This window comes from Rattus rattus, chromosome 9 (assembly GCF_011064425.1).
Source record: "Rattus rattus isolate New Zealand chromosome 9, Rrattus_CSIRO_v1, whole genome shotgun sequence".
Classification (NCBI taxonomy): Eukaryota; Metazoa; Chordata; class Mammalia; order Rodentia; family Muridae; genus Rattus; species Rattus rattus.
In genome coordinates this window covers 10,654,620-10,672,482 of record NC_046162.1, presented here as the reverse complement: position 1 = coordinate 10,672,482, position 17,863 = coordinate 10,654,620, and the positions used below count along the sequence as shown (strand labels likewise).

The window sequence follows — 17,863 nt, the reverse complement described above, 5'->3', positions numbered from 1 at the left end:
TCCGTGGGCCTCAGGTGTTTGCTAGCTACTGCTTAGTTCCTTGACTCAGGACGACTGACAACAGAGCTGGCTCTGTCAGAGTGGAGACGTGAGTGCTGTCGTGTGGAGAACACAGGGAACAAGCAAGTGACAGAAGAAGGGTAACCCATCTCAGTCTCTAAGCAGAGGTGTCCCAGTGCCTTTGCCATTTCCCCCGTGCTGCAAGCAATGGGAAAGGTTCTGCCCATACTCCATACCTACCAGGGCAGGGTGTACACATCAGGAGGTGGGGGTTACTGTGTTGTTTTAGCAGAGGCTTCCCCCTCAGCAGGGAGAAGGTGTTCTGGGTAAACACAGCCTAGTGCTGGGAGAGTCTTCCTTAGCCAGGGTTTTCAGGGAGGTCCCTCTGCAGAGGACACTCAGGCTGAGGCTTGCACAGGGAGCAGAAAGCAGATGGAATGGAACATGATGAAGGTGCAGAGGCAAGGGAAAGAATGGAGGAGAACAACCTGGACCTCAGCCAGGAAAGGTGGCAGGGCTCAGCCTACATGGGTGAGCCTGTGGTAATGAGCTTTGCTGCCTGTCCTGTGACAGGGCTGTCCTATGGAGGGCCGAGTGCTGTCTTTGGGAGTTTTGCTCTGTTTCATTTGTTCTTCTTGTCATTTACCCAGGCTGGCCTTGAACCTGTGGTACTCCCTCCTTAGCTTCTGGAGTGCTAGGATTGCAGGTGTGCCACTGCGCCTGGCCTGGGGATTTGCATTTACGTTGAGCTGGAGCTGGTCTTGCATTGGCCTCAGCCCTGGGAGTCATGGAAGTGCACTTGGCATGAGCCGTTTGCATGCATTGTGAGGTGCTGGGTGCCCGGGGTTCACAGTGAGATGAGACTTGGTAGATGGCAGGGATCTCACAGGCTGAAGAGCAGGGCAACGTGCAAGATGGTGGTAAAAGCCATTCTACAGCAGGAGTTGAAGGCAGGACACTCATGTCCACTAGGAGGGGATGTGGAGAACTGTGAGGAGAGGGCATTGAAAGTGACAGGTTGTATTCACTGGGATGCTGGGGACAGATCCTCTGTGGTCAAAGCATGGAATCTTGACAAGGCAGAATAGCAGGCCCCTTGTCTCCATTATAGAGTAAAGAGGTAAAAAGTGCCACAAGTACATCAGGGCCCCACTGAGACCCTAGAATGTAGTGATACATCTCTCTGGTCTCGGGAAAGTTCAGAAAGTTCATGACATCTTTGAAAGCTCCTGGTTGCCTCTGCTGAAAACCATTTCATTGGCTTGAGAGCTAATCTCGTCTATGCCACATGCACAGGCTGCCCAAGTGCCTGCATTGTTGGTAGCTGCTCTGGTGTGCCTCTCTTTTATGGTTACTGTTGTGTTTCTTCTTACCTGTCCTCCCTGTGTAGGCTGTGTTATAGCTACTGTCCCTAGAAATCCTTTACACTCTTATAGTCTCTTCTTTATGATTCCCATCCCTCCCTGGCATGAACACCATCGTTATTGGGTGTAGACTATCCATCCACTGGATGTAGATCACCATCAAGTATAGACTATCCACTGGGTGTAGAGTATCAGTTTGTGTAGATCTTCCCTTGGGTGTAGCTCACTCACTAGGTGTATGTTGTTACTAGATGTGGATCACCAACTGCGACAGCAGCCTTGGAGTTCTGTTGACTGTGTATGTTTAGCATTTAAAAATGATTTTAGGTCAAATCTGTTTCTGTTGTGTGCTGCACTGCTCTAAATGTGAAACCTGTGAAAATGGATCTTCAAAATGACGAGGACTAAAATCTCATGCAATAGTCAACTTTATTCAGAGCACAAGGCAATTTATACTCTGATGATTAAAAAGAGTCACCTGGATAAAATGTCGATCACAAAGAAAGCTGCATGTGGCAAAACACATCTGATATTACACATTTGCTTGCTTATAGGATACTCACGTATTACACGACAATTAGATTCATCTATAACATCTCAAATCAAAACAGCTCTGGATCTCCTGCTATTAAAAAATAAAAAAGGAAATAGGGCCCAAGAATAGAGTCCTGTGAGGAATTCCTGAGTGCTTGTGAGAAAATGCCAAGCAAATTATAATATCAGTACAGTGAAAGTATGGTGTGTAGCGCTCAGTCAGCAAGAGCAGAGATCAAAACTATGTGCAATACTATTGATTACATCATTATTCTGATCGTAAAGCCTAGAGAATGGCTTGATGGTAGCTCTGGTCTCTTGTAGAATGTAAATCCATATTTGTCTTTAATAGGAATATAAATGTTATGATGTTCTATATAAATAGGAAGTGACTTAAATCCCAAGGAAAAACTAAACACAATCCATTCTCCAGAGGAGTGAATCAGTTTATTACAGCCCCACAGTCTATTCATAAACACAGAGTCATTAGTAGAATAAGGCTCCCTAGGTTTGTGGGGCCTTAACATGATCCCAGGTGGGCAGATTTGACCTCTGATGATATGTTTATGTACTGGCTGGTCTTGTGTGTCAACTTGACACAGGTAGAGTCATCAGAGAGGGAGGACCTCAGCTGAGAAAATGCCCTCCTGAGATCCAGCCATCCGGCATTTCCTCAATTAGTGATCAGTGGGGAGAGCTCAGCTCATGGTGGATCTTACCATTTCCTGAGCTGGTGGTCCTGAGTTCTATAAGAGAGCAGGCCGAGCAGCCCATGGTAAGTAAGCGAGCCAGTAAGCAGCACCCCTCCATGGGTACCAGCTCCTGCCTCCAGGTTCTAGCCTTGCTTGAGTTCTTGTCCTGACTTCCTCCAGTGGTTGACTATGATATAATCTGAATAAATTCTTTCCTCATGGTATTTCATCCCAGGAATGGAAACCTAACTAAGACAGCCCAATGTTGCCTTTTGCTCTTTATATGCAGGTTTGCTATTTTTCTAGTGACTGCCACTGTCTCCTCACTCTCTGCCATTGTCCTCGATGGCCCTTGACTGTAGGGGCCAGACCAGAATCCAGTGTTTCAGTGGACCCATCTGCAGCCACAGATACATACCCCTTCCCAGTTCTCTTCTGGTAAAAATAGTGCAGGTTACTGCACCAGCTTGCTTATGTCCTGTGACAAACCCAGGGAGGTTAGTGTGTGTGTGTGAGTATGAATTTATTGTCTGAAATAACTCTTCAACATAAGCAGATTCTGAAATGGTATTTAAGAGTCTACAAATTAACTATAATAGATGAATCAAAACAGCCAGTTCCACCTGTTGGGCTGAGGAAAAGGAAGTATTAATGGATTGAATATCTGGGCCATGGATCCGTCCTATACCATCAGTTTAGCCATCAATAAAATAAGTGTCTGTGGAATGGGAGAAGGTTGGACAATTCTTATAGTGACAAATTCAGTTTATATGAGGAAAACCCCATAGCTTTCCAGCTGGTAATTATTTTCTGTCTTTCTGAGTGATTGGCACTGCCACCTGAGGCCATGGTGGTATCTGTGGTCTGTGGTCTGGCTGCCTCTGGGGGCCTAGTCTGGTTGTGTGGTCCTACCGCAGGCAGGGGCTGCTTGTGGTCTGCGGTGTTGCCAGAAGCTGTGTGTAAGCCTCTGACCCATGCTCCTGCTGACATAAAGAGCAAGGAAGTTACTTTTGCATGACATCAGTTCAGTGATTGCAGACATATAGTTGAGAAAGAGGGACATGGAAGGTTTCTGTGACAAACTGTACCTCCCACCACCTGCCCCTTAAGGTAGCAGCCTAAACAGGAAGCCTTCAGATTTACATGGCCATTAGTGTCATCAGCACGGTCTCAGGAAGTGGCACGGACCACAGGAAGCCACATGGGTTTTTTTTTGTGGTAACACAGGCCATGGACCAACATGGACCTCAGCTCCAATACAGTCACAGACCCAGACATGGCTCCTGGTGGCAACCTGGACCACGGAGCTCACCATGGTCTCTGGTGGAAATCTAGAACATTCGCATCAACGGGGCCTCTGCTGTAGCATGGGTCACTGATACCATCTTAGCCTGTAGCAACAGCACAGGCCTTGGACACCATCATTGCCCCTGCGGCAACATGGGCCACAGATACCAGCCTGGCCCATGGGCATCAACCCAGCTGCTATAGCAGGACTATAGCTATAGCAATCCCCAGCATGGCTCTGGGCGGCAGCACAGCCCACAGACATGGCCTTCAGTGCCAACATGTTCCATGGTCATCAACATGTCCCGCCCCCCAGCTGTAGCAGGACCACAGGCTCAGACATATGTTCCATGGTAGTAGCATGGATGAGACATGGACATGACTTCAGGCAGTGTCATGGACCATGGACTCAGACGTGGCCCCTAGTGGCAGCACGGACCACAGATATCAACATGGTTCTGCCTCTCTCCAGCACCTATGTGCCGCTTTGCTCCTCTGTCTTTCCCAACCCTCCATTACACATTCATTTGTCATAGGCTGTTAGAAATGGCAGTGTTATTCAATATATCTTTTCTAGTTTAAACATTTTTACATGCAAATACCCATTGCCATAGGCATAGGTCAAGGTTTCTGGTTTCTGAAGCATCATGAATAGCTGTCACTGAAACTTGTTTTGGCTTCTTGCTGTTGTCCCGAGTCAGGGTGATCTTGCAGCTAGGCAGGATGTCCAAGGACAGGATCCAAGTGAGCTGCAAACCACAGCACTCCTCCCAACCCGAGAGACCTGGGTCATGACTGTTGTCATGAAGCCTGTGGGCAGTTGTGGCCCTGTGCTCTTCTCCTCCCAGCATGTTGCAGCAGGCCTGCAGGCCGAGGACCAGCAATGCCCCGTTCTTGCTGCAGCTGTGCTCCTGTATCATTCCTGTCCCTCCTCCACATCTGGAGCTTGCTGTCCTCTCACACACGTGGCTCTGTTCCTCAATCTTTCTTTCCAATATCGTGAGTCCACTTTTTTAAAAGCATCTTCCCATAAAAGGACCTGCCTTTTCTTTTCCTTTCTTCCCACTTGTTCCAGGGATACTGCTGGCTCTGTAGGAGCTCTGTGGTTTTCTCTCAAGATCCTCAAAGCTGCTCCTAGGTCCTGTGGCTGGGTGGCCGACGCCATTTTCATTCACTACCATGCTTCAGGTTTTCATCTTTAGTGGCAATGATGTGCTCCCAGGTCTGGTTGTGCATCGATGCCTCCTTGCAGTCCAGCAGCTCATAGATAGAATAGGGGTTGGGATGGCCTAATGTGGAGTGCTGGATCTGCACCAGGGTGGGCAGTGAGTTGGTCAGGCCACTACATGTGTTCTTTTACAGTGTTCTCCGACTCTGTCGATAGAATCCATCTTCTACAGCACTGAGAGCTGAGAATATAGAACAGAGATCAGGTTGGGTGGGCTTCTCTGAGGAGATCAGCCTAGCAGGGTAGTGCTTGGGTACTGCTGTGTCTTATTAAAGTATGTAGAGGTAGGGTGGCCTTCTGTAAAGGAAGGATGTGCATGCTGCTGAGGATAAAGGCCTGCTCAATGCTTAAGCAGACAAAACTTCAGACTGCCACATTCTGCAGGGTCCATTTGTAGGACTCTCTCTGTTTTGCTGATGAAACAGAAGTGTCATGTCCTCAAGTAAACAGAAATAACAGCTGGTCTTGGGTACGTGGCACAGTCTACACGTGTTGTCCCAGATTCAGAACCAGGCATTTATTTGCATTTAAATTCCATGTTGGCTATTTGGAAAACCATCCCATCTTGCCTTTCCAATGTGGTGATCATGGAGCTTGAACTGTGAGAGTTGTAGCTATTGACTGCATTTGAGCTGTAAAAGGGAAGATTGTGCCTTTGTGTCATGTGGCAGCCCCTGAGGCCTCAGAAATTATACTGGATACCACTAGTGCTGCTTCTGTTCTACAGGGCAGAGAACTGAGGTCTGTAACCACATAGGGATTGCTACAGTAGTGGTCACTAACACCCATGTCGCACAGAGCTTGCAAACAGAGGTAGGGCACTGTGCTGGGTAGCCAGGCGTCATGCATGCCAGTAGACAGTGTGCCTCCTGGACTGTTCAAAGCCCTCCTATAGAGCACAGAGATCGCCCAGCAGCATTGGCCTTCTGTGTGATTGCTTCTCAAGGCCCCAAGCCCTAAAAGAGAGTATTCCTAAAGGGACAGTGTTGGGAGGGTCAGTGGAGGGGAAGGGAGAGCCCTTCTGTTAATTCAGCACAGTTTACCTGACTCCACACAATGGTGGGAATTAGAGCCCATTACAAGCATAAAACACCACATTCAGCCAGGCCTGTGAAAATGGGTCAAGAATTACTTTAAAAGTCTTGTCTGGACTCTCCTTTCAAAAGCTCTGCCAGCCAGCCAGCCACTCCAGGCTTGTTCACAAAGAGCTCCTATTGATGTCTAAGGATCCTGGGATGGTTGTCAGCTCTGCAGGGCCTCACCTCCTTCCCAGCACAGAAAGCCTTTTCCAGCCTGAGGAACAGGTGGATCAGGAGGAGGGAAGAGGGAAGGCAGGGCTGCCATCCATAGCCATGCCCCCTGGTCAAGTCTCAGCGAGCTCCATCCTTTAACTGGCTCATCCACTGGGTAATTCAGACTCCCTCTGGCATTTAGCCCATTCTAAAGACTCATTTGCTCCACAGATACATATTGTCCACCCCTCAGGCTCTGTTACAAGTACCATGCATCAGCTGGAGACTGGGGGCGGAGGGCGCTAAGGTGCTTGTTCAGGTTTAGCCTGGCAGTGGAAGTGGATGGAGAGAGAAGCAGACCTGAGAGAGATGGAGGGCATTGGTCCTACAGAACCAGGGTACTGCTGGGGAGCAGTAACCAGCATTTGTGAAGTGCCCCAACTTTAGCCTTCTGGAACATTAACTGATTAACACCTTTCAAGCCTTCTGAAACTTGTGTTGTGATTTCCCTTGTTTTATAAACAAGACTGAACCCCAGTGAAGAGAAAGCAAGCAGCCTAAGGTTACAGCAAGCAAGGGGAGAGGACGGGGTGGATCTAGTTGGAGCTGCAGCATGGCGGTGCTGTGAGCTGTCCTGTGTCTGAGATGGCGGTCCTTTGCCTACTGCAGACCCGTGCAGCTTCATGGAGCCTCCTGCATTCTGCTGAGGGCTGTAGCTCCTGGCTGTTCTGGCTTTCTCTCTCTCGAACAGTTTCTCAGAAACCATGAGGAAAGTATCAGCCTTACCTCTATTTTGATATTTCTGGATGCTTGGGCTTTGTACACCACCAGGCATGGGTGTTCCTGGGCTGAAAGAGAGGCTGCTCGCCATCTTTTCTTGTGGCTTTCCCATAAGGATGCACCATGAAGCGTGAAGGTCGACACTGGGGACCTTAAGGCGGCAGTTCAGATAGGAAATGACAGTTACTGACTCCTGTGTCTTAGAGGTCTCTGTCAGGTAAACCACATAGCTCATACCAGGTCCCTCCCATTTCAACTGGGGTGTGAGGAGGGGTAAATCTGCATTTCCCAGAATGGAACCTACCAAATAACCATGATGAATTTGGTCATGGGCTATTAGTCCGTGCCATGAAAGACAAACCCGCATTTCTTACCACAAAAGGGGTTAGCTTCCTGCTAGACTTCAACGATTTCTGCAGCCATCACTGCAAAGGCTTTCACGGCATGGCTTCAAATATCTGCTCTGCCTGGTCTGACTGACACTGAGGTGGATCAGCTTGCAGTGGTCTTTTCTGTAAGGAAAGGTTGCCTGTGCTGTAGGAAGGGGCAGTAGATGCCTGAAGCCTCTCAGAGCTGAGATGCAGACCTGCCAGGGCAGTGGGCAGGCTGGGTGTCTTTAGTCTGCTGGCATGCGCTGTTCACAAAGAACTGCAGTTTTCCCAACAGCCACTGCAGATAGGACCAGAAGACACAGCATTTGAAGTTCACCTCAGATGGATCCTGAGGCACTGAAGAACTTCAGTTGCTACTGAAACTTGAGGCTTGTCTCCATCTTAAATGTCTATTTTGCTACTTGAAAGAGGGTGAGGCATTCATTTGAATGTGACAAGACAGAAAACATCGTGGTGTGAAAAGGGAACACCAGAGGCTTTTCCTAATTCATTATCCTTTGTGGCTTGTGAGGTAATTGCGGTGCTTCTGGGATCCTCGCAGATTTAAAAGCTCCCCCCATAGCCCTGTTGTGTCTGAAGACCATTGTTCTTCATGCGCCCACTTGAAGGGAACTCAGCTTCTTGCCGCTCTCCCCTTTCCTCCAAAATATAGTCATGGCTCATCTGGCCAAGCATCCAAGGAGACGCTTGTGTCCCTCCAGCATTTACCACTTGGCCAGCAGGTGCTCAGCAGCGTGAGTGAGGGACCGTGAGTCCCCAGACTGCAGTCGGCATCCCTTCTGTGGCACTTTTCAACGGCCCTTCGCTGACTCCTTCTCCATGTCTCCTGACCTGCTATACAGAAGGCTCTCAGCACTGGGCATTTACCTTGCCTCAGAAGTGCTGCCGCCTATGAACAGGCATCTCCTCACACCAGCACTGTGGCCCAATTAAGTGACAGTCTGGGTTTCCATTTTGTGATGGTTAGCCATTCTCTTTGTCTGTAGGGTGACTTCCTTTGTCTGCGCATGGCTGTGGAGCAGAGAGGACTGCCAGGGCCTAGTGTTGTTAGTAAGGGACCAAGAGTGGGAGTTGGAGAGAGAGAGAACATGGATTTTATCCTGGGCCCAGTAGACACTTTATGGGTATCAAACAGCAGGTAAGGGTATGCGATGGGGCAGCAGCCTCATCAGAGCAGGTGGAAGGGTGTCTGTTCTGAGTCCAGTCTTGTAGTTCCCTTGTGCTGTGATAGATATGTTTCTGGCTGCTACCCACACGCTCAGTGAGACAGAAAGCTCGCCTTCACAGGTTAGCTTGTAACAATGCACATCATAGCTTGATGTGAAATTACTCGAATCAAGTTCTCTATCTCTACGTGCACCAGCTCCTCAGCCCGCCATTCCCCAGTGAAGACCAAGCTTTGTGTGATACAGACCACTGCTGTGGCTGCAAAAGGGAGCTGGGGTTTGTCAGTTCACAGTGAGCACCCTGGAGCCCTGTGTGGGTTGCTGTTGTAAGCATTTGTGGGAAATTGTTGCAGCACTCGGACTCCTGCAGCACCTTAGGCAAGGACAGTGGCAGCTGTCTGAAGCCTTTCATTTCTTGGGAGCATGTTAGCAAGTCCGTCAGCAGGTGCAGCTGACTTCCAGCAGGCGCAGGAGGTCACATGACTTCCGTGTGGACTGTCTACAGACATTATTGTGATATTATGTGTGTTTCATGTGGGAGTAACTTAGGCTTTTGTTAAGAATAAGGCAAGTGGGGAAATTACTTTCTGTGAGCAGAGAGGCGCTGAGACTCACTGACGTCTCCATCCGTGCTTTGCTCACTGCATTGTTTGAAAGCAGCCTTGGTGCCGTTTGCACTTAGAGCTTCATATTCGTGGTGAGGCTGGGGACAGTGGGTGCACAGAGCAGGCAGATGGAAGCATTGACTGAGCAGAATGTGTTCTCTGCTCTGTGTACTGAAGAGTAAATGAACACACACGTGCAATACTGACAACCCAGCCCGGAAGTGTTTCCTTCTGCACATTCTATCTTTGTAATGGAAAAAGGGGAGCTCCCCTTCTCTCCTTGATGTGAGATTCATGTCATCCCTTCAGTGCCCCCCATGCCTTATGTCCCTCTTCTGACAGTATGTATATTTTATGTCATGTTAAATGCCTGTGACAAATAGTTTAGCATCATTATGTGAATCCCAACACGAGGTGACTGCTGTGTGAATCCAGTTATGGGAGGAGTCTGTCAGGGGCAGCGGTGGTCAGGCCACATGAGACTGTTTGCACAGGCGTCTTCCTGAGGGGTTCAGGGACAGCATTTTAGAACACCCTCTCAGGGTTCACCAAAGTGCAGAAATCATACTTGAGTGACTTTGCATTGGCTATAAACTACCTTATAGTACCTCTATCTTTGTTTCTTTGGGAACCAGCCAAACATGTTCAATAATTGAGTTTGGAAGCTTCTGTGGCTCACTGTAAGCTTGCCATGTGGGGCTGGTGCAGTTTCAGAGCACCCAGCCAGGGTTCTCACCTCCCCTCCAGCAACTCATTACACAGCCTGGAACAGGCTCTTGAAGCTCCTGAGTTCAGAGTACTATTTATGGAAGGTGGGATCAATCCGTAAGCTTTCAACATGAAGCTGACTAAGAGCATGAGAAATATGTATTGCGATGCAGACGGAATCAGTGATGACTGGAGCAGTGCCCTGCTGAGGTGTGTGCAGCCAAAGCTAGGAAGGAACTTGCTGAGGGGTGTGCTGACATGTTTAGGAAAGAGCTCACTTCTGTTTTCTCACTCGAACCCTGGGCTCAGTGAATGGAATTGCATTTGTCCCCACTGTACCACTTGCTAGAGCATCATCATCATTGTTGGTTAATTTATCTTAGCACTGCTAAGATCTGAACCAGGGTGGCATGCATGGCAGGCAGTGGCACTGCCACTGAGCTATATATACCTCCAGCCCCAGCAGGAACTTTTTCACCAAGTGTAGCTTAGACTACCAAACAAAACGACCTTTGGTACAAGTGTTGTTAGGGTTTGAAATGGTCCAACACTGTCGTCTTCTGACCATAAACTGCCAGACTCACCCAACTCAGGCCACTGCTGGTGCACAGTACTGTGGTCCCTGGCAGGAGAGATCAGCATGCATGGGGCCGCACCTGAGGTTGACGATGTCCTGCTTGCCTTTCCAGGTAGCCGAGATGCATGGAGAGCTGATTGAGTTCAACGAGCGTCTACACAGGGCCCTGGTGGCCAAGGAAGCCCTGGTGTCCCAAATGAGGCAGGAACTGATTGACCTCCGAGGCCCGGTGAGTGCTCCCCACCAGCAAACACGTCCGAGCCTTGCCACTTCCCTCTGCCTGCTCTCTCTGTGGGTCCTCCAGGCTTCTGCTGCCCACAGGTCCACTCTGAGTTAGTTCATCCCTGCTGGTGATCTAGGGAAGTGCAGGACCTGGACGAGCACACACCCAGGTAGCACTGTGCAGACTGTATAGTTGGTCAACTGTATAGTCATGCAGTTGATACAGGCATGTTCTGTGCTCCCTCTACAGTGCTGTGCTCTCAACTGACTTAGAGCCTTCCTCTGTATGTCTGTGCTCTGACACACAGACAGATTTCCACAGTCAGGAAACAGACTTTTTTGTTAAAGATTTACTTATTTACTATATATAAGTACACTGTAGCTGTCTTCAGATGCACCAGAAGAAGGCATCAGATACCATTACAGATGGTTGTGAACCACCATGTGGTTGCTGGGATTTGAACTCAGGACCTCTGAAAGAGCAGTCAATGCTCTTAACCACTGAGCAATCTCTCCAGCCTGGTACGGGTCTTTAGATTGCCTACTTTGGGTTGTTTTTATTCTGTAGTTTGGTCTGAGGAGCATCTGAATATAGGAAGAGTCAGTCACAGGCTTTTTGTGCAGGCTGTTGATATCTCTGCTCATGTAACTGTTGTTGTGGGCTGGCCTGTGAAGTCTGGGGTCCCCGCCCCCTAAACTAGAGGGTTCTGATTCCATCTCCTCAGACACCCCTGGTTAAGACCTGCTTGCTGATTTAGTTAGGTCATTTCCTCGGCTCAGTCATTCTGTATCTGATGAAGCACAGCCTGTGGTCGGATCCGTTGTTTCCCCTGGACGTTTGCTTGCCCCGCCTCATAACATCTCCAGCTGCGGTGCTGTGAGTTTGGATGCTGGCCCTTCCGCGCATGCGCACCGTAGCTTCATTAAACACTTCCCGCACAAAGCACCCCGTTCCAAAGGTCGGCAGGGAGCAGTGTGCACCGCAAGCTCTCACAAGCCGGTGCCAGTTCTATTTCAGCATTCCACTTTCTGTTTCCCCTGCTGTATTATTTGAGTCAAATACTAAGTAGTATTTTATCTCTGGCCACCCTACTGAATATGTCTAAAATAAGAAAATGCTATTCTAGCTTGTTTTGTATTTGGTTGATGTCCCTGGGAGGCCTGCTCTTTTGTGAGAGGAGGTGGAAGAGGGGTGGATCTGGGGGACAGGGGAGGTAAGGGGGGAGAGACTTGTGGGAGGGGATGGAGGGGAAACTCAGTTGGGATGTAATATTTGAGAGACAAATTTAAAGTAAAGGAAAACGCTTTTAAAAAGTTAGAAACTGTAAATGCTATCCCATCCCTACCTCTCATGTCCACTAACCCTCGACAGCAGCAAGTATCAGTATTCAGATGTCCAGCTACATCATTTTTAAATAGGTTTCTAAAATCTGAGATCCACATGGGGCTCACACAGAATTCATTGATTGTCTCATAGGATTCTCTCTTATAACTTAAAGATGAAGGTAAGAGTACCTTAGTCATCCAACCATTTTAGCAGACAGCTCAGCTTGTATTTCCCTCTTATTTTACAATATGGGTTACTTTGCTCTGTACTTTGTTAAATTACCTGGATGGGCTAGGGAGATTGCTCAGTGGTTAAAAGCACTTGTTACTCTCGCAGAGGACTCAAGTTTTATCCCCCAAATTCACATAGTGGTTTACAAACACCCATAGCTTCTAGGGAATCTGGTGCCTTTTGACCTTTAAGGGCACCAAAGTTGCTCATAGCGTACATGCATGCCTATGGGAAAGCACTCACACATGTGAATTAGAACAAAAAAATCTAATGTACATACATGCATATGGAAAGCACTTATACATGTGAATTAGAATAACAAATCTAAATAACCTGGATGAGAGGAGGAAAGGGCTTGTCCCTCACAGTTAAGGGGGATGGTCTATCATGGCGGCATAGGAGAGGCTTGTGTCTGAGGTAGTATGAGCTTGAGGTGGCTGGTTACATGGCATGGGCATTCATTCAGGAAGGAAAGAGTCTGAGCTATAAACCCCAAGCTCCCTCTCCCACCCAGTGACCTCCTCTTTCCTGCTAGACTCCATAGTGCCACAGCTTCTCCAGATAGCCAGGGAGCAATTGCTTCCTTCCACACATGGGCCTCCGAGGCGGTTTCCCAGAACAAACTCAGGCACCATGATGCTTCACCCCCACTCTTCCAGTCCACACTTCAGTCCCTGCTCTGGGCCAGCAGCCTCTGATGAGCCACATCCTGGGTACAGCACTCTGGATGGTGTAGACGCTCATGGACTCTGGTGCGGCTCAAAGGTCCCACTGTGTGCCGAGCACTCTGCTGGCCGTCCTTCCCCCTTCTGGCACTGTGCACGCAAAGGCTTGCTGCTGCTGCTCTTGCTTATTTAGTTTTTATTTCAAAAGATTATAAGCTTTTGTTGCTGTTTTGATCACACTGATTGCTTTGCCTTGGAGTTAGTTAGAAGGGGCTCTTTGGAAGCATCAACTTGGAGAAAGCAGACATTCCTAAAAACAGAACAGTGATTCCTATGTGTGAGGAGGACTCTGATGGAAAAATATTTATTAGGTAAGAATATTTGGTAAAAGGCAGCACAGTAAGTAGGTCCTCTTTGCTTCAGGACCTCCCAGTGCGCTGCCCACAGACCTGGGCACACACAGTGTTCTCAGTTCCTTCTCCAGGGACCTGGTTTCTAGGAATGAATTCACACTCTTTTCTGAGAAAGGCAGTGGAGAAGCTCCGAGAGTTCTTTATGCTGCTAGTTCCTGTTATATTCCCTATGGGCTCATCAGAAAACATGGCCTGGCCTCTGAGTTGTGGAGCCCAAGAAAATGAGACCACGTGTGTGACCCCAGGTCATTGGGTAAGATAAGGTGGGCATTCATTGCCTTCCTGCCTCAGTCTCTGTGGTCTGCCTGGGGTGTTTGGCCAAACACTGATTCCTAGACCCCCGGGGGGCATTGATCAGCAGTGAGCAGTTCATGGAGTTCACTCTGCTTTTTCTCTGGCTCTCCCTTTCTTCTGCCCCTATCCCTCCCTTCCTCCCTCCTCTTTATTGCTTCCAAGTCTGTGTGCTTCTTTGTACCTGTTTTTCTGTCTCCCTTCCTACCTTTCTCTTCCCATGTCTGTCCATCTTCTCCTCGGTTGCAATTTCTCTGTCTCTGTCTTCTTTACCTTTCTGTGTGTGTCACTGTCTATGTTCACCTCTCTTTGACTCTGCCATCTATCTGTATCTCCCCTTTGCCCAAGCCCCCTCTGCCCCTTCCCTGTCCCTTCCTATGTCCTCCTCCTCATTGATTCCTCTTAATAAACTTTCACAAGGCTCTGTGGTACAGCAGTAACTTCTGTTTAACTGAAAACCCATAAGTCCTTCCTCTTCTTGAGATTCATTTCCATGGTGCGTGCGTGTGTGTGTGTGTGCCTGCACATGTATAAGTTTGTATGATGTGTGTGTGTTGGCCGGGTGTGGTTTCCTTTCCTGAGCCTCTGTTAAGCCCTCTGCAAATGCTCCCTTGCCCATCCCTGTGAGGGGCCCGGGCCCTTACCCACGTGTTGTGTGGCAGTGCTTGTGACTGTGACTCATCCCTCCATGCCAGCATCTCCCTTCCCCCCGTGGACTGAGAGCTTCTGTGTGATGAGCACCATGTCGTCATGAGCATCTCCTCGGAGGCTGAGCATGTGTCATGTGGCTATGACCACACAGCTGCAGTAGCTATGGTAACACCACTCACCAGGGCCTTCCATTGTCCTGAAGAGTGGCTTCCTGTCCTGCCACATCAGAGTTTGATAATCTCTACTGCGAACCACCCCAAGTTTGCACTGGACATTCTCTCCACTGTTGATGTCTAGCTGATTCGAGGGAAAGGTGATTAAAATTCAGAGATGAGAGAGACGGCAGACCCATCCCACAGTTTGTAATAAGGTTCACTTCAAAGTGGGCCTGTTTCTGCTCCTTTAAATCTTCAGAGGCCCTGACTGTTAGGGTTGACGCTGCTTAGGGACGGAAGCTTATAAGAAATTCACGTTTTGGCTCGGTGGCCGTTGGCAAATCTCTAATGACACAGTGCCAAACCGTCTGCCGCTGTCCCTTCGAAGCTCTGTCTAGGTCATAAGAGGCTTTGGATTCTGGGCTTGGGCATGTGTGTTTTAGCCATCTGCTGCTGTGCAGATTATTCTGAACAATGCTGTTAAGAAAGACTTCTAAAAGTGTATCCCACATAGAAGCTTAGCAGAGGAACATTAGTTTTTGACCCAAAATCATCCTGAAAAATGCTTGCAGAACTCTCTATAAATTTCTCCATTTGAGGAATGAAAGCCCCTTCTTAGGTACAGCTTTGTTCTCCTGTTGCTGGGCAGCTGCCCACGTGGTACCATGACTTTGGAATGCATACCATCACACCCTGGACCCAGGGGTCACCCGGCTCAGCCCTTGCTTTCCTGAAGCCTGTGTTAAACTCTCATTTCATAATCTCTCATGCTCATTACCAAGCATGGGAGCTGGTTGTCGCTGAGTGTTGCAGGTGTGTGGGTCCTGGCCACATAAGATTGTGTGTATAGAACCTGGGAAATGCATTTCCACTTCAGTCAGTCATGTCTGCTGGCAAGGCATGCCGTGTCACAGAGCTGAGTCGACTCTGTGCTTGGGAAAGTCCTCAGCAGAGACCGAAGGGAGGAATCTTGCCCTAGTTTATGCTTCAGTAGGTCACTCACAGTTTCATGGAGTGTGGGGCACACAGACCTGGGAGATATAGCCTGTGTCCTTGAGGGCGTTGACCCCAGAATATGTTTTGTCTGGTGTGCGTTTATCTGCTTTGACTGTGCTGTTGTTTGGCATGGACACCAAGATGATTTTATCACCCAGAGCTTGAATGGAACACTCTCGGATACTAAAGAATAAAATAAAATATGCCAGCCAGGCACTGGAGAGCTATCTTCTTGTTCAGGGATTTTGACAACCTTAGATCCCAGCTTGCCTTGTTTTTATTTTTTCCCTGATTCAGTGGCATTCTTGAGTTCTGCTGTTGAGAAATATCACTGTTGTTGCCAGCATGAATGTGATGCCCAAGTGCAAGTTGCCACCCCGTCCTGTAAGAGCCAAGCTTGCAGCCAGTGCTTGCTGCCCATGCCCTCTAGGGTGCAGGTATTTTCTTATTGGGGTGTGAGTGTGTGTTTGTGAGTGGGTGTGTGCATGAGTGCATGTGTGTGACAGGACTGAACCACGAGCATTGCAGAGGATGCATTCTTCTCACTGAGCTATATTCACAGCCCTCTGTTTACTTTTCATTCTGAGACAGGGTCTCACAACGTTGCTAGCTTGCCTTGAGCTTGCTTTGTAGCCCAGGCTAGCCTTGAACTTGTGATCACCATATCTTAGCCTCCTAAGTAACTGGAGTTATAGGTTTGGTCAGAAAGCCTGGGTTAATTGCCTTTTTTAAGCTTAAGCCTTTATTAAAAAGCATTTATGAATACTTAAAGATAGAAAATTATAGTCATAAAGAGTGTAATCATGGTACCTATATGCCATAACTTTTTTCTGGAGACTTAATTAATTTTGAAATGTGAAAAGAATTCTTTGGAGCTGTGATGCATCATGTACACTTTTGTACAGAAAGTGAGTGTGGAAAGTACATTAGGTTCGTTCAGAGTTAAGCTGGTAGCTTCCGAGGCAGGACAGACGGACTCTCGCTGCCCTGGCACAGCTTTGCCATCTGTGCTTGCTCTTCCTGTTTGCAAGGTTTCACTTTTCAACCCTTTCATCTGTTCAAACACTGCCAAATTTCTCCAAACAGCACAATATAAAACCATATCCTGAAAGAGTTTCAGTAAATCGATGGCAGAACATAGGTTCCTCTCTTCCAGTGACCTTGCTATGGAAACTTCAGTTCACATTGCTCTGGATGTCTTTCATGCATATACATTGCATAACTTAAATGTATATGCATATAAAATATGCTTGCCTATTTTAAACATCTGTGGGTTAATTATGCTGTAGGTTGTTCCGAGACTTTCCTGTCTCCGTTCATGAATATGTGCTGTCTTCTTCATCTCTTGCTTTGTGGACAGCCTTGAAGGGCTAAGCCCACCCTGGGAGACAGACCTCCATGGCTAGAGCTGCCTTGTACTGCTCTGTTTTGACATCGCTTCTTCTTATACTCACTAGTCTTATCAATAAGTCTTTGGCTTCCCTGGGAGATAGATAAAACCTTAAGAGTGGGATGATGACCACACCCTGCCTGCAACAACCGACAGCTTCTGCTAAGCTGTTTGTGTCCCATGCCTCCCTTCAAATGCTATAATGTATTAGCAATCTGTGAGACAGACATTGCCGTTTCCCTCAGAGAACAGGAAGGCCCAGGTGAGTTAAGTGCCCATGACTACCAAGTGAGGGAACCAACAGGTCTCTTGGTTTCCCAGAGATGTCTTCATCTTTAGATAAGACTGGTACCACCCACCAGGGAGAGTGAGATGGGGTTTAGGTTTACAGAGCATGCCTTCAGAGGTCACAGCCCTGTGTGCATGCCTGTGTTCTCAGGGTGCACACTCCTCATGACAGTTATCTTCACTCAGCACAGGACTGGCTCTCTCCTCTCCATTCACTTCTTCTCTACTTGGCTGAGCTCCAGGCACCTGCTATGGGCTATTAAATATTTATTGAACAAGTGACTATTAGTTTCCACTTCTTACCAAGCATCCTCATGCTGGATGCCCAGAACACGCTCACTGAATTTGGCTGACACCTACTATTCCAGCCCAGCTCTGTGTGTCAGTCTTGAGCTGACCATGCTGCTCTTGTCATTTCCTTTTACCTTGCTGTCAAGTGTTAGGAGCTACTGCAGCAAGTATTGGCCACCCCTGATTTCTTTGATACCTAAGTTGAAACCATTTCTAATTTGGGTAAGAAGTTATCCATCAGTCAAAGAAGAACTTGAACGTTTTGTGGTGGCTTATAAAAAACCCAGAGCTTAATAGAGAAGTCTGTGGAGGAAGAAGGCATGAAAAATGGAACCTCTCTGCCTCTGATCTTGATATCATGAGCACATACCAAGGCTT

At 48.1% G+C, this 17,863-nt stretch overlaps 1 protein-coding gene across 4 annotated transcripts in view; it reads left to right on the top strand.

Annotated features, from left to right (window-relative positions):
- The window catches only part of Snx29 (sorting nexin 29), a 405,066-nt gene that overhangs the window by 287,287 nt on the left and 99,916 nt on the right, over positions 1-17,863 (top strand). For all 4 annotated transcript variants that reach the window (XR_004389065.1, XM_032912855.1, XM_032912856.1 and 1 more), the window contains one exon: positions 10,678-10,794. Coding sequence is in view for 3 of the 4 variants with exons in the window: in XM_032912855.1 (XP_032768746.1) it covers positions 10,678-10,794 (117 nt within the window). In the remaining variant the exon portion in view is untranslated. The remainder of the gene's footprint in view (positions 1-10,677; positions 10,795-17,863) is intronic.